The 15,137-nt window shown below is 41.2% G+C and overlaps 1 protein-coding gene across 3 annotated transcripts in view; it reads right to left on the bottom strand.

Moving 5' to 3' along the window:
* USP46 (ubiquitin specific peptidase 46) overlaps positions 1 to 14,826 on the bottom strand; it is a 31,904-nt gene extending 17,078 nt beyond the window's left edge. For all 3 annotated transcript variants that reach the window (XM_065634181.1, XM_065634182.1, XM_065634180.1), the window contains exons 1-3: positions 14,325 to 14,826; positions 1,584 to 1,664; positions 521 to 734 (exon numbers count right to left, since the gene is read on the bottom strand). In XM_065634181.1, the coding sequence (XP_065490253.1) occupies positions 521 to 734; positions 1,584 to 1,664; positions 14,325 to 14,360 (331 nt within the window). In that variant the 5' untranslated portion in view covers positions 14,361 to 14,826. The remainder of the gene's footprint in view (positions 1 to 520; positions 735 to 1,583; positions 1,665 to 14,324) is intronic.
* Positions 14,827 to 15,137: the final 311 nt, after the last annotated feature.

Raw genomic sequence — 15,137 nt, 5'->3', positions numbered from 1 at the left:
TTCCCAAAGTAAGACTCTGCCCAGCACTTTGATGAAGAAGAGCAGCAGTGGACATGTAGGCCACTGAACACCCCCACATACATAGTTACTTATCCTCCAGGTGTTTTGGGGTAGTGGTGCCTGTAGCCCTCCTAGGTCACACGGTCTCTGTACTGTGAACTGCCTGCAATGGTTTTCTCTGCTATACTTCGCATAAAAATTAATTAAAAAATTGTGACAAGAGTATCACGCTATTGCCAGCCCTGGATCACTATTCAGAGCGGTCTGTCCCACCATGCTGTGAAAACATCATTAATTCTTGCACCTCTGGGAATGTATGAAACCTTGTATGGTTATTTCAAGCATAATATCATGTATACAGATACTGAAACATTAAGATCTAAACCCCCAAAAGTACTAAAAGCAACTTACAAAACTAACCTGAACATCTGATTAATATGATCACATTGTCCCTTGAAGCCACATTTATTTATACTGATGAACATATTACTGTCTAAGTGGATTCCAGTTTTCTGCTTACCATTCTCTTTTCGTAACCTTGATATGAACTTCTTTGGTGGAATAACTCCAACTTTCTTCTTCTGAGTAGCAATACTGTGGAAAAGATCTGCCAGGCAAGTCAAGAGATTTTCCTTCTTTTTCTGTTGGGCCTTGTATGATAATACATTTTCCCGAAACGGCCGGCAAAAATACAGTGCCTGCAGCACGGAGTTACAGTAGCAGGTGTTCCCAAACTGCCATGTAAAAGTAAAAACAATCTTAATCCCTGGGCATCACAATAAAACTAGTTGCTTCATTCAACTCTGGCTTCTATGTCCCTGTCACATACCAACCATTTTGCCATGCAGCTACTGTAGAAATATCTTCCACACCCACACTTGACACTTCACGGGAAAAAAACAAAACAAACAACTATGGTGTTCTACATTAACTAGGATACAAAGCAGAAGTTTCCACTTGCAAGAGATATATTTATTGTAGTGGATCTCGTTAAGCTTGTTTCCATATATTAATACACTCTTGGTGGGCTGTATCTTGCTGCTCAGTAGCAGAATGACTAATGTTTTCAATGGAAGAGATACTATATCTGCTTTACTTTTATGGGAATAAACAAGTCATTAAACAGCCTTCTCACTCATTCTCTCCTTAGTCAGATAAAAAAGCTTCTCCTAAGAGAGTCCCTGATGCAGGCTGCTGTACCTAAGCTCGTACATATTTGCATCACTTCCAACCAAAAATTAGAGACTGTCCCTCACATTTCATAGCTAAAAGAGACTTTATTGAAGTGTAATTTCTAATCACTGAAAATATTCGTGGAACAGCAAACTGTTTTCTCTGGGGATCTGTGAGTCTATCTTCAAACACCTGATACGGTTTTGCGACCCACTTTGCCTAAAATTGGAACATGAGCTGCACTTTAAAAAAAAAACAACAACAAACACAAAACAACAAGCAAAACTACAGTCCTGCCTTAGAACAGGACTGGGGGAAGGAAAAAAAAAAGAAAAAAAAAGACACCAATGTTCAAGTAACATTAAAGCCATAGTTCTGTATATGGTTTCCCTACTGAAAATGGTACTTACATTGACCAATCCAAAATAGTGTTCATTAATTGGAAACTGCTCTGGGCCAATGTCTTTTTCCAGAGCAGAGGCATTGGTGCCCTAAAAAGAAGATCGAAGAATTTATTTAGAATATTAAGGCTCTAAAATAAAGTAGTAGCAAGACAGAAACTCATTTTTTCCTTTCAACTACAATTAGCCAAGCTAACTCTCTCTTACTAATAGTGGACAAGCACAACAGTCACATGAGCCAACAAAAATATTTGCAGTTCTAGGTAGTTGAGCTGGCATGACCTGGACACTCTAGTAATGACCGATTAGAAGCGAACAGGTCACAACAACAGTGGTTCTCCCCTCATCCATCTCCATCTTATTTTTACTTTGTTCATAAACAGCTGGATCCCATTACCCTCTTCCTTCGTAAAAATACTTGTAGATCTGAAGTGAAACTATGAAAGGTATTTTGGATAAACCATTTTCTAGATGTAGGGCAGGTTTTCAAAGTGTTACTGAAACTCCTCTGAATCCATTCTAATTCATCAGCAGCCTTTAACAATACTTGGGCTCCAGACTGGCACCTACTTCTAGTAACAGCATCACGAATGCTAAAAGCAGGTGTAACATAGACCTGCCGTTTTGTCCTGTCTGACATCAAAGCTGCAAACTGTTACATCTCTCAGTCGCTGCCTCAGTGTGGCAAGTTAGGTTCTGCTGTATCTTCAACAACAAAGTTGCTTTCACAGCTACTGGTCTGTGGGCACAATGACTAATTTTGCATGTGTTACAAGTAGTTTTGCTGTATTAAAATGTCCGTGTTAGATTACCAGGCAAGGAAGGTAGATGGCTGCCAAAGACAGTGTCGTAACTGCTGTCCACTCTATAAGCATACAGATCCTTGTAAGACCTCACTAAAAATGCTGGATTTGGACAAGGATTCCTACATACAATCATTCCCTACATACAATCATTCAAGTTAGCCAATATTGAATCGGTGTGATAATTGCTTTACTGACATCATACATTTATTGCCTTACTGAACGTGCTCTGGAGTATGAAGTATTAATAATCACGCCTTAGAATTTGCATCACACAAGAAGAGCACAGTTGGTTGACTTCTATAAAATCATGTAAAATGGCCCTGTAAACATGCCAACATGTAAAACATCGGAAAATTTCTGAAATTTCCTGTGTTCGATTTGCTCAGAGGGCTCTTTAGCTAAAATTTTCAAGGTTATGATAATCAAATTAAATAATTCTGGTGTCCCTTCCCCATCTTCTCCCCAAAGCTTGATTTGTATTTCCTTACTGCACCTACCAGCACCACTGCTGGCTATATTAGAATATTATTTCATGTCAGCTCATTGAAAGAAGATTATTTCAGTCAAAAGAATCAGTGGTGTGAAACTCAGCACGGGTACTCTTTGAGAATTTGCAAGCCTTGAAAGTAAAACAGCTCCTTCAAGTTGGCATCTTCCAGAGGAGCTCCCAAGATTTTGTATTTCCCATTCCCTTATCAGATCTCTTTGCAGTCTCTCCATTTCTCTCTCCTGCACATGGCTAATTTCTCAGGCTGAGTGAATGTTATTTCCCAGACCTTTGAGACCAAAGTACTTCAGCTGCACGAAGGTCCATAAAAAGCTTAAGGGATGTGTTGTCGTTCTTGGGCTCTGCTAAGCCTCAGTGACAAACATGGAAAAAGAATGATCTGTACAAAGCAATTATTGGCTACCTTTCAATGGAGATGACAGCATGATAATTATGTAAGTTCCATGTGAAGATTGAATTCTTTGCTTGCAGAGACAGCCTTGCCGAAGATGCACAAATTCAGCAAAGCATCCAACTTCCCAAGAGGGAGGAAACTGATAAATATTTGCCCATTTGATATTAATGGGGAAGTAAACAGCCACTGTTACCCTCAAAACTTTGTCTGATAAAACAAAAACTTGACTACAGAAGATTAATGCAGCTTGAGAAGAAAACCATTTCATAATAATACTCATCGTATGACATTCAGATCAAAGTAAAGATTTCTTTTGATTAGACATTTAGCATTCAAATCAAGTTCCCTAACATAAGAATGAAATGGGTGTTTTTCCAGTTTTGCAGGAAGTATTTTCCAAACTCAAAAAAATTCTCCCTCTGGAATTCATGGAAAATAATTTCTCTAAAAAGTAACCTCCTACTCTTTTATAAACTACAGGTTAGTGTATGCTGTTAAGTAGAGTGCAAGTGCTCTGCTAACTGGTTCCTCCTACATTACTCATTTTCCTTTCCTCCAGGGCCAGGGTTTCTTACTTCAGAGGGTGCCAGATGGTTTGAGAAATTCTTTCTAGCATCCAAATTGTCTTGTAAATATTGTGAAAAAGAGCAGGAATCAAGATTTACCAAACAAAATTACCACTGAAAACCAAACAAATCCGTAATGTGCACTAATTTATCTTCATATAAAAACAATACATTGCAAGGAAATTTTCAAAATACATGCTGTTGAAACAATGTATGCTGAGTAACAGCTCATCATAGAGCTATAGGTTGTTCCCCAAAACCAGGTCCTGGCTGTTGTAAATGCACAACAAAGCACTGGATGGCAGTTTCCCAGTAAAACAGAGGGGCTAAATTTGGTCTTTGGGTAAGCTGACATAACTCCCACGGACTGTATTAGGAGTTGTGCCTTCTTATAGGAAGGGCAATTTCAGTCTGCTTTATTTCAAGGTGTCCAAAAAAATACTGTTAAATTCATAGAAAAAGAAGAGTAGGAAAACAGGTAAGCACAGAGACCTAATACTCCAAAGCAGTGTATCTTTTTACATGGAGAAAAAAAATGTAGACAGACTATTTACTAAACTTGAGCCATGCCATGCTACATTAATTTTTATATGTGTGTTTTGCATAGGAAGGTTCCTCAAGAAACATGTTGACATGATGGAAGAAGAAATGATTGGAAATTTTTCCAACCAAAGGAAACCAGAAACTGCACACCCAAGCCACATATAAACTGGAAAAAATACATTATTAGAGATGAGTTAAAGATTGTTCAGAACTCAGTTTAAACCAACCATATCAAATATAGAAATCATGTTAGCCTATTGAGGCTAATCTACAGCAAAAATCAACCATGACTATTTAACATGGTTTTAAGCATGGTTGTGCTTCTTCCCACTCCCACCAAGTCAGTTTTGTCACTTCTGCAGTGGAAACGGGCTCAAACATTTTAATGCAAGCCATTCTCTATGGCATACATTTATAATTAAATACATGTATAAATACATTTATACAGTCCTAAAATTACATCCAGCCCTTTGAAGGCTATCGCGAGGCTGATGTGGTCCCCAGTGAAAATGAGTTTGACACCCCTGCTCTATGGATTTATAAACGGTCTTGTGGTTCAGCTAGGAGAACTATCCTACTGCAGCTGAATTTACTGTAGTTTCATAAAAAACACTGGGAGTGGCAGTGTGGCCACAGAGCCTGGACCGAGGAGAACCCACGTAAGTCAATAAACTGGGATCTGGGACTACTAAATAAATTCACATCAGGGTATAGAGACAATAAAGGAGACTGGCTCCTTCTTAAATGAATACCCTAATGAAGGAAATGCAACGAAGTGACTGTGGTGGCTAAACCTTATGAGAATGAGAACTAGGTCAATGCGGGAACTCCTACAATGTATTCTATGGTGTTGGTGAGCTTTGATTTCTCTGAAGTTTTGCCACTTAATTCAACAATCAGTATTCAGCCCTTATAAAATGGCAAAGACACACAGTTAGAGACATAGCCAAGCATGGATCATTTCAGGCTAAGCCAAGATTTCAACCACAGCATCGCTCCAAAAACATTCTGGCCATATGACCTATATTGTTTCCTCTCTTGTTATTTTGCTCTAGGCTTTCCAATGGATAAGTCTGCCAGTTTTCATTTCAGCTGAAATTTCTGATAATGATGCTAAGAGTTTAATTTGTGCTTTGCATCACATGAAAGAGATTGAGTAAAAAAAACTCCTGTTCCTTTGCACTTTAGCATGTAAACAAAAATAATGCAGGGGAAAAAAAACCCAAAAGACACCAAAAAACTAAACCAACAACAACCAACCAACCACTCTCCCCCCCCCAAAAAAAACCAAAACCAAACCCCAGACATCAGATTAGCTCATTAAGTCACATGTAGCAAAATAAGCTAAATACAATCATTCTGTGGAGGGTGAGAAATGGAATAGAGCCAATATAAAAGATACTGCAAACAGAAGACAGCAAATCAGACTCTACATTCTAGTGTGACAGAGCTATAAAACATGGCAGTAACTTTGTAGAAGTATGTATGTGCTTAATTTAAAGTAAATGAGTGCAATAAAGAAATTTCATAAGTCACCTGTGGAAAACTATTAAATAGGTATTGCAAAATCAGAAACATGGTGTGAATGGCCATCAAACAACAAAATACAAAATAAGAAATAGCAAGAAATACCTTGTTCAGGAGAAAAATCTAACAAATCTAAGAAAAAAACCACATAAAATTGAGTAATGAAAACAGAAATTTAACAAATCTATAAAGAACAAAAGATCAATGAAGGAAGTTAGCTGGACCATGACAAAAGGCTTCAGATCATATACAGCTGTGAACTAGATTTTTTTTTTCTTAGTATTCGGGGAAAGCGAGAGCAATGTACTAGAAATAGGATTGTTTCCTGAAGGGAGAAACTGAAGACAAACTAGGAGTGATGTCTGGGCTGGTAGAAGAGAAATTAAAATAAAAATAGAAATGGCTTCAGGGCCAGGCAGCCTGAGTTTTGGGATTTTGGAAGGCACAGCATATGGGAAGGAAAGGAAAAAGAAGATAAAGATCATGAAAGGCAGTGATGGCTAACTCAAAATAGAGGCAGCAACTGTAAATGAAATCCAAAATTAGCTCCCAGAAGCAACACAAAATGAGAGAAGAGCGAACAGTATCACACCATACAGTATATATGCAACTGCATTCAATGGACAGGGCACCTGTCCTTGGTGTTGGACTTGGGACAACCTCAGCTTCCAGAGGGGGATGGCGAGTAACTGGAATAGCTAAACCAGCCTCATTCCAAACTCACAGACCATAGATAGAAAACCTGAAATGTTTCTGTATTTTTTAAAGTCTAAGTCCCACAAGATAGGTTGAGTTTAACCAGATTAGCTTTTTTTTTCTTTCTGCAAAGAAGTGGTTTATTGTTCCTCCAGAATAGCTATGTTGTGACTTTGGTATCACAAGATAAAAGACGGTGCTGCGAAAAACATTGGGGATTATAGTAGACAGTAAAAGGATATTGACTGACCTAAAAACCACTGCGTACTCGTGTTTTTGCGGGAAAGGTGATTTAAGACAATGTAACTAAATAAATTATTTTCGTGCCTTTTTTTCCAAAAGGCAAATTATAGGAGCTTGAAAGGAGATGTCTAACTTGGTTTTTTGTTGATGCACTAAACTATCTCTAATCGCAGACCTAAGTATTACATATACCATTAATAACTTTAGATCTTTACTGTGTGGTTACCAAGAAAGAGATAAAAATTGAGATGCCTGAAATCCTGAATCACTTAAAATCTTGGACGAAGCGTTTAAGGCACTTAGTTGTATATAGCTTTAAAAACTTGTTTTTCTCAAAGCACAAAGTGTTACAAGTTCAGCATCTAAATCCATAAGTAATGTTTTTAAAAATATTGACCTTTAAAGTTTCCATGATTAGACAACCTCCACCAAACTGCAGCTCAGTATTCTTTCATAAGTCTGTCTCCATTCCCAGCTTAATTGTTCTTAGATTAGTGGCACTCAGCCTTTTCCTGGAACAAGTAGCAAAACCATTTTTTTTTGGCCAGTTTCCTTCTTCAGAACACATAACCTCAAGATGGCCTCACAAGTGAAAAAGAGACTGAGGTTTGCTTACAGACTATAATTTCTTCAGTAAGATTTTTGTGTGGGCCACCCAGACTGCATGTGTGGTGCCTCGGAGCACTCTAAAGGCAAGGCACCTTCCAGACTTCATCACAGCTGCACCAGCTGGAGTACTCTTTGATAACCTGGAGACAGAAGTAAAAATACCTTCATTAAGTCTCAATATAACGTGAGTTATGAGGGCTGCAGTTATGTTGCAGGACAGGTTTAGAATTCAAAATTGGTTTTGACAGTCAATTTTTTACTTTTTTTTTTAAATTTTAGATAAATGCTCTAAAACCTGTTGAAATTCAGCTGAGACAAGTGTAAGATTCTGCACATGAAATGAAGAATCACCTGTAAGTGTACAGAATGGGAAACAGCTGACTAAGGTAGCAAAGAAAAGCAAAACAAAGCAAAGCAAAGTGAGAAAAAAAAAAGTACAGAAACTATAGCATAGTGTAAGATGAATAAGCATCAGCTGTGCAGTGCTATTGCAAAAAACCATAACAACAACAAATGTAGGCAAAATAATGAAATTATTGCAGACAGGAGTCTACAAAGTTCTTAAAGTAACTTTCCTGTTTGACTTGTCACTGGTAAGACTTCGGACAGGATCTTATGTCCAGATTTGGGTGCTAAGTTTCAAGAAAGAGGAAGGTAACTGGAGAAAGTCCAAAAGAAAGCAGTCAAAATGAAAAACTCAACTCTAGAGAAAAATGACCAGTAAAAAACAAGAATTGAACAGGGTTGTGTTGCATAAGACAGAAAATTCTGAGGCGGGGGGTGACAAGTACATGGCTTGTTATAGAAAGGAACTAGTCTGTTCTTGATCTCAAGGGTCGACAGGATGAGAAGTATGAATCTCAAATTGCAGCAATATAGAATCAAGTAAGACATCAGGAAACATTCTAGTCATAAGGACAGTGAAGCATTAGGATCGCCTGCCTAGAGAGATGATGTAGCCACTGTCACTGGAAGTCTTCAAGTTAGACATACATCCAAAATAACACAGGTTTACGAAATGGAAATCCAGTGGACAGTTAGAAACTTGATTGTCCTAGGACAGTTTAGATGCAACTATTATTAGGTCATTAATTGTGAAATCAAATAACCATAACACACAACATCCAGTGATGTCCAGCTCAAAACCATCAGCACAGCAGCCTTCTCTGCAAAGGGTGAGCATACCCAAGAACCCATGGAGCCCTGATGGTGGAGATGCAAGCTCATTTCTTCCCCAGAACTACTGATATACTGTGGTGCTAAGAGCACATAATATACATAAATGTATGTGAGTGTATCTACCAAACAGCCAACCAAGGACAGTTTCTTGCAGCTAAATGAAGCTCAGCAGAAGAGATTTTGCTGACTGCTTCTCTGGCTGGCCATGATTTACACTCCCCAGACTGTGGCTCTTCAAGCCCATCAGAACCTCACCTCCTGCGTGGCAGCTGCCCAGCACACACAGTTAATCAATGGCCAGATTCTGCTTTTAATCCCATTTCTTCTGCAATTCAGACTCACTCAGCCTTGCTGAGCTGTAATTAAGAGGTTCCTTTGTTAAGGTATTTTGCATAACCACTGGTTTGCTCTTAATTCAGCAACTTGAAGCTAAAGAATATGTGCATCTGAAAGAAACATACTGTAAACCACACGTATTCATAAATTTTCCTGTTGTCCTTCTAAACAACTAGTAAGTGCATGATAACCTTTTTAGCTATAAAAAAGCAGTATTCATGCAAGACAAGCCTCAGTCATTAGTCCAGGTTATACATTGGAAATGATAGATTAGGATGTTTCTTGCTTCGCATATCCTCCTCTATCCAATATAAAAAATATATTTTGTGGACTTCTGTTTGTCTTCTGATGGAATGCACACTCCTCCTTGTCAGTCCAGTACCCATTTGTCAGCCATACCCTCAAGTTTCTCATTACTTCAGAAAGGTATTACAAAAATAAGACTTCACATTCTCTATATTTTTCATATTTTTGTTTCTATATATGTCATACTGAAATTGTGCACTCTTGAGACTATACTTCTAAAATGGCATTGCTTGAACTGCCTGTAACTAATCTTTTCAGATGTAAAAATCTGTTTGCCTTTATCCACCTAAATATGCCTTCAGATAGCTGTTTTGGCATGTATTATTCTGCCTTAATCTCTGTTTATAAGAAGTTTTAAAAGTCATGAAGAAATACATGCTGCAGGTTGTTCAAATGAATAAATCCAGTTGAAAGTCATAGCCATCTATTCTGTAATCCAATAACACTCTTATTGTACAATGCAGAATTTGACTGTTTTTACGGCATTACAATTGTAATTTTTTTCTATCAAGCATTTTCTAAATCTATGTTTGTATTTTGAGCTCTCATTCTGCCAATGCTCTATATTCAAACAAATCCTGCAACAAGTTTCTATAATTATGACATTAAAAACAAAGAAAAAATCCAACAGTTATTCTTGTTTGATTCCTGAATGTAGAGACTCCCAAGTTTATGTTTTTCTCTACAACTAGTTTCTAGGGTGGTTAGAAACTTTTGTTTGTTTTTAAAAATGAAAGCTGAAATTCATAGGTATTCACGTAATTCCTGGAAACTATGAGAACAGGTAACATGCAAGCCCAATTAATAAAAAAACAAAATTAATCTGAGGAACTGCAACTTTTTTTTTTTTTTTTCCCCCAAAGGATATCTATACAACTATCAGGAGCAACTGTGAGGTATTTCAGATGATACCTTGTATCAGAAGTGATCCGAATTTTTTCAGAATGTCCCATTTATTAAATCGACAGAACACTCTGAAGTGTGGATCAGATTATTTCAAATACTATTACAAAATTATGAGAGAGGGGGTTGAGTACATGTTCTCAGCAGAGCACTAAAAGGTATTTAGGAGAAATATTGTCCACAGAGCTTGTTAGCCATCTCTGTAAAAATACATATCAATACATTCTGAAATGGTTAGGTGTCCTTCACTACACAGCAAATAATATCCCTAGGCCACAGCTGCAGCCTGCGCTTAACTCAGGACTCAAGGCTGTGCCAAAAGCTCATCAACAAAGAAACATACTGCAGAGGATTTCAGTAAGCAACAATCTTAAAATGCCACTATGCCTATCTACCTTTGAACCAGCATTTTGTACTTGAGTCATTGTGTTATCTCACAGAAACAATACCAAAAAGGATTACAGCATCCCAGGGGCTAGAGCACATCCCTAGTTTGTGTCTGCAGTCTACAAGGGTTACATGGCATCAGGTCTTGCTATTCACTCAAACAGGGTTTCTTCTTCACATCTACTGTACCTGTCCTACATAAAATCTGATAATTGTCTGTTGTGTACCTGCCTCCCTTTGTGGTGAACCTGGTGTGCAGACAGAGTCGATGAACCCTCCCAGTGTCTGAAAGGCAGGTACGAGGAACATCTTCGGGACTAGACGTCCCTTTTCAGTGTGGCCACTGTGCCTACATAAGAGGCCCACTGATTACTTGAGGCACAGTCGCCTTCATTCCCTCTACTCCAGCAGAACAAGCTTTAGCTCTTTGGTGTCATTAACCAAATCAGTGGGGAAAAAAAAAAAAAAAGCTAATACTACTGTTATTGTAACTAGGGGGACAAAACTGTTAAAAGACAATAGAAGAATTTTCTTTAATTCTAGATGATGTGTATTTGAATATTTATTATTAATACAAATAAATGGATCAAGTGGAAAGTTTGCGCCTAACATTTTTTCTTACTGGATAGCTCCTACTGTGTCTGCCTTAGTGTGTGAGAGCTTATCCAGTGAATATATGGTAGTAGATCTCTTTTGCAAGAAAGTTAAATATTGTCCCTGACTTCCTTGCTTCACTACACTTGTTTTGATCCTTCCTGGGAGAGACTGAATCTCTAACCATCTTCAGGAGACCAAAATTACAAACCTGAGATACTAGACCTCAGTCAATTAAATAGCAAACATGCATCCTAAAATGCTGACTAGCCAGGTTCCCTTGAACTAAATTCATTCAGCTAAATTTAATCTATTTTTCCCCTTAGAGACATGAAAGTACTTGGACAAACAAACACAAAAACCTTGTCAAGAAGAACTAACATTGAAAACACGATCTGTGCTCCATTCAGAAAAGGACAAGTATTTCAGGACCAATTCCTCCCTCTGTCTCTCTCCCCTTGACCCCCCTCCCAAGAAAATCAGCTAGGCATCATCCAGGTTTTTGCAAAAGTTGAGAGTGTTCAGAGATTTTATTTTTTCTTAAGTGGAACAGGAATGGAAGAAAGATAAGAACATAACTTTTTTCATTACTGTGTTCAAGTTAAAAAACTTAGAAACATACTATTATGCAGCATTATGTACCAAAATATATTCTATTACCTAAGAATCATGCAGCTGTTTCCTGGTCCACAAATTGTAAATAGTTCAGTTCTTCAAGCGCTATGTTATAGTGCAGAAACAAGGTTTGGGAGTTAACATCTTTGTCTCGTAGATTTCTACAGATGCACTAAATCAATCTAGCACTGCGAATATTCAGGTTTTGTACCAGTAAATGGTTTCCTTATGTCCCGTTCTTACGGAGGGCTGTCATAGCTCTTCTTACAAACCGCTGAGTTCAAGTCCAGCACTACATCTAAGTGGACACATTTTTGTAGAAGCCATAGCTCAGTGTTGCCAATACTTCCAAGAATTTATATTTCTCTTACAGTCCAAATTCCTGTAGCTTTCTGAAAATCTCAGTTCTGTTTGTTTGTTTTCCTAAAACAACTTCCAGTCCCCATGGGTTATCCAGAAAAGACTAAATCTGACCAGCTAACACATCACCTCAAAAAGCTAAGTACACAGACTCCAAGGATTATATAGCTTTACAACATCATTATCATTAAATCAAGTTCACCTTCTGTCACAGTATTGGTACTATGAGCTAGAGTTGCCTTGAACTATGAGCCCCTTTATGCCTTTTCTGCCCAAGGCTCTAATTCTTCCCTTCAGTCTCTCCATTTCTCGGATACTACTTTTGCAGGATATACTGGCAGGAACAGCCAAGCAGGACATCATTAGAACCGCCTCATCAGTTTTGCTGTGAATCTGTTCAGTCTTTGGGAGAATCATACTGTATACAAGTGCATCTGTCTGAAGCACACGAAAGAAATCATGGAGTTCCTAGTACTTTATGCTGATGCTAAAGTCTTACGACCACTTAAAAGTCTCCAGCTCCCCTTCGTGCGGTGCTCTCTTACACAGTCTGCAGGGCATCACACCCACCATTCTTCAGCAATAAAAAACAGAGTCTGCCTCAGAAGGAAGCGTGTTTGGGTTTTCTCCTCAGTCCTGTACTGTTTCCTAAACCTTTCTTTGCAGTATCCCAGGCCTACTGGCACACAGGACTGGAAATTATTAAGAACGAGGAAAAGTTCAGAAAACTACTTACTTTTTGGTGGAGAAGCATGAGCATCCAAATTATTTTAAACCAAATCTGGATTTTGTATTAAGCTTTTTTAACCCTAAATCCAACCCTCCCTCTCTGCATTTCAGAGCAGGTGTTTCAAAGGGAGAACTGAGGCCGAAGTCAGAACTATGTATGCATGGGATGTCCTGGGCATCTGGTTGGAAAGAAAAGAGCAAGCCCACTTGAGTGGAAGTGTGAACACGTGGAAGGGGAGCAGGCTTGCAATCTGCACTCCCTCCCCCAGACTACTGCTGCTGACCCCACAGCAGCCAGGCCTCTGGGGCTATGCCTGTTGCCTTACCCTAGAGTTAGGCTCCATTCTCCAGGGCAGGTGAATGGTATGTGTGGCATCACCAGCACAAGGCATGCTGGGGCACCACATGGAGGGAAGCTGGCAACTGCGTGTAGCTACTCTTGAAGAACCTGGAAATAAGGGGGGGAAAATACAGACTAATCCAACAAAATGTGCAGAAACAGGCTTATCTTCGGTTTGCACTGGGGTGCTTAACACACATCCATTTCTTTCACAAGTTTATTACTGCCTCGCTGTAGTGATAAACCTTGGACAGGCAAAATTCAAGCTCTCCCTTCCCCAACAAGAAGTTTCAAAAATCTAAACCAAATCAGGTGTTCCAAGTTTGCTAGGATTAAAATTAGACCCAAGCACAACGCAGAAAGTGTCCTTTCAGCTGTTCCTGGGGAGGAAAGTGGCAAAGTTTGCACATGACAAACACAAATATTAATGTTTCCTTATTCCTTCCTAATTGCCTAGTCTGATTTAGAGAAAGCTAAGTGATTCAAGAGTACTTGACAAATAGCAGTCCTCTCCGAGTGGCATGCAGTGCAAGCTAAACCCTGATGTCAGCTCTAAAGCCAAGACTTCCTGGAACAGGTACCTAGCATCGGGATCCAAAAGCGTATTATCACGTATCTGAGGATCCTCGTTTTCTGTATAACCTGGGGAGCTCCTGGCCCCATGAGACCAGAGGGTACCTCCCTGAGAGGGTTAAATGCGGTCACTGACTTGACGTGGATTCAGAGACCAACTTCGGGGTCCTTTGGCAGGATTACTTAGGGCAGGCGGAAGGGCAGGACGAGGAAGGGCTGTGGCTCCGTCTGCAACGCGTATCGGCCGGGGCCAGCCCCGCGCCGGGGGGCCCCTCCCCGGCCCACTCCCGGGCTGCTCCGGCAAAACTCCTCGGGACATCGCCGCTCTCCGGCGGCCAACTCCGTCTCAGGCAGGTCCTGGCGCAGCCTGCCCGGCTCCCCCTCCGCCGGGGGCAGGGACGCGGTCGCTTCCTTTGCCTGGCGCCCCCGGGGGGAGCCCCCCGCCGCCCCACCGCCGGCCCCAGCAGGGCCTGCCCCCGGAGAGGTTGCTCTGCCGCCCCCGCCCCCCGCCGGCGCGCCCGCCCGCCAGCACTCACCATATTACAGATGGAGGCGATGTTTCTGACAGTCATGAGTCTAAAGGTTGCAGCGATCCCACACCGCCATCTTTATAAGGTGAAAACAGCCCCGCTCATGGTGGGAAGAGCGCAGGAAGGGAGAGGGGGCGGCAGCGGCTCCTGCTCCGGGGCTGGGATAAAAGCGAGAGGAGGGGACAGCACAGGCACCCTTGGCGCCCGCAGAGCAGCGAGAAGGACGGACCTTCCTGCCCTCCCTCCTCCGGGCGAGTGACCGGAGGCTTTAGCAGCGCGGGGAGAGCAGCCGCATCTCCGCTCCTTCCGCCTGTGACTCTCGCACGGTCCGCAGGGCCCCGGGCTCCCGCTGGAGCGCTCAGCCGCGCCTCTGCGCCAGCCGGCACGGCGCTAAGCTCTCCCTTCCTCCTCCTCTCCTGGCGGCTGCCGTTGCCGCTCGCCGCTCCATTGCAGCGCTGCGCCCGCTGATCCGCTCTGACAGCGCCGGGGAAGGAAGGTCAGAGGCAGTGACCGGCACGGGGGCACCCCCGGCGGGCCCGGCCGGCGGCTGCCGCCGCAGCCAGTGCGCTGCGGAGACAGGGGGCGCGGGGGGGCTGCCCCTGCCGCCTCCGCCCGGCCCGCGGGATCTAATCGGTGGGCAGCAGGGTGAAGAACAGGAAGGCAGAGTGCAGGCAGGACGACATGGATGTGTGGCAGTGATGGCAGTACTGTACATTGGGACAGGCTCTCTCTGCTTCCTTCGAGGTACACAGAAGCCCAGGCGCTCACAAACCCCAGAACAGTAGGCTGGAATGAACAGTAGGCTGGAATGTAATTTAC

Source organism: Caloenas nicobarica, chromosome 4, assembly GCF_036013445.1.
Source record: "Caloenas nicobarica isolate bCalNic1 chromosome 4, bCalNic1.hap1, whole genome shotgun sequence".
NCBI lineage: Eukaryota > Metazoa > Chordata > Aves > Columbiformes > Columbidae > Caloenas > Caloenas nicobarica.
This window is presented reverse-complemented; position numbering and strand designations above follow the sequence as displayed.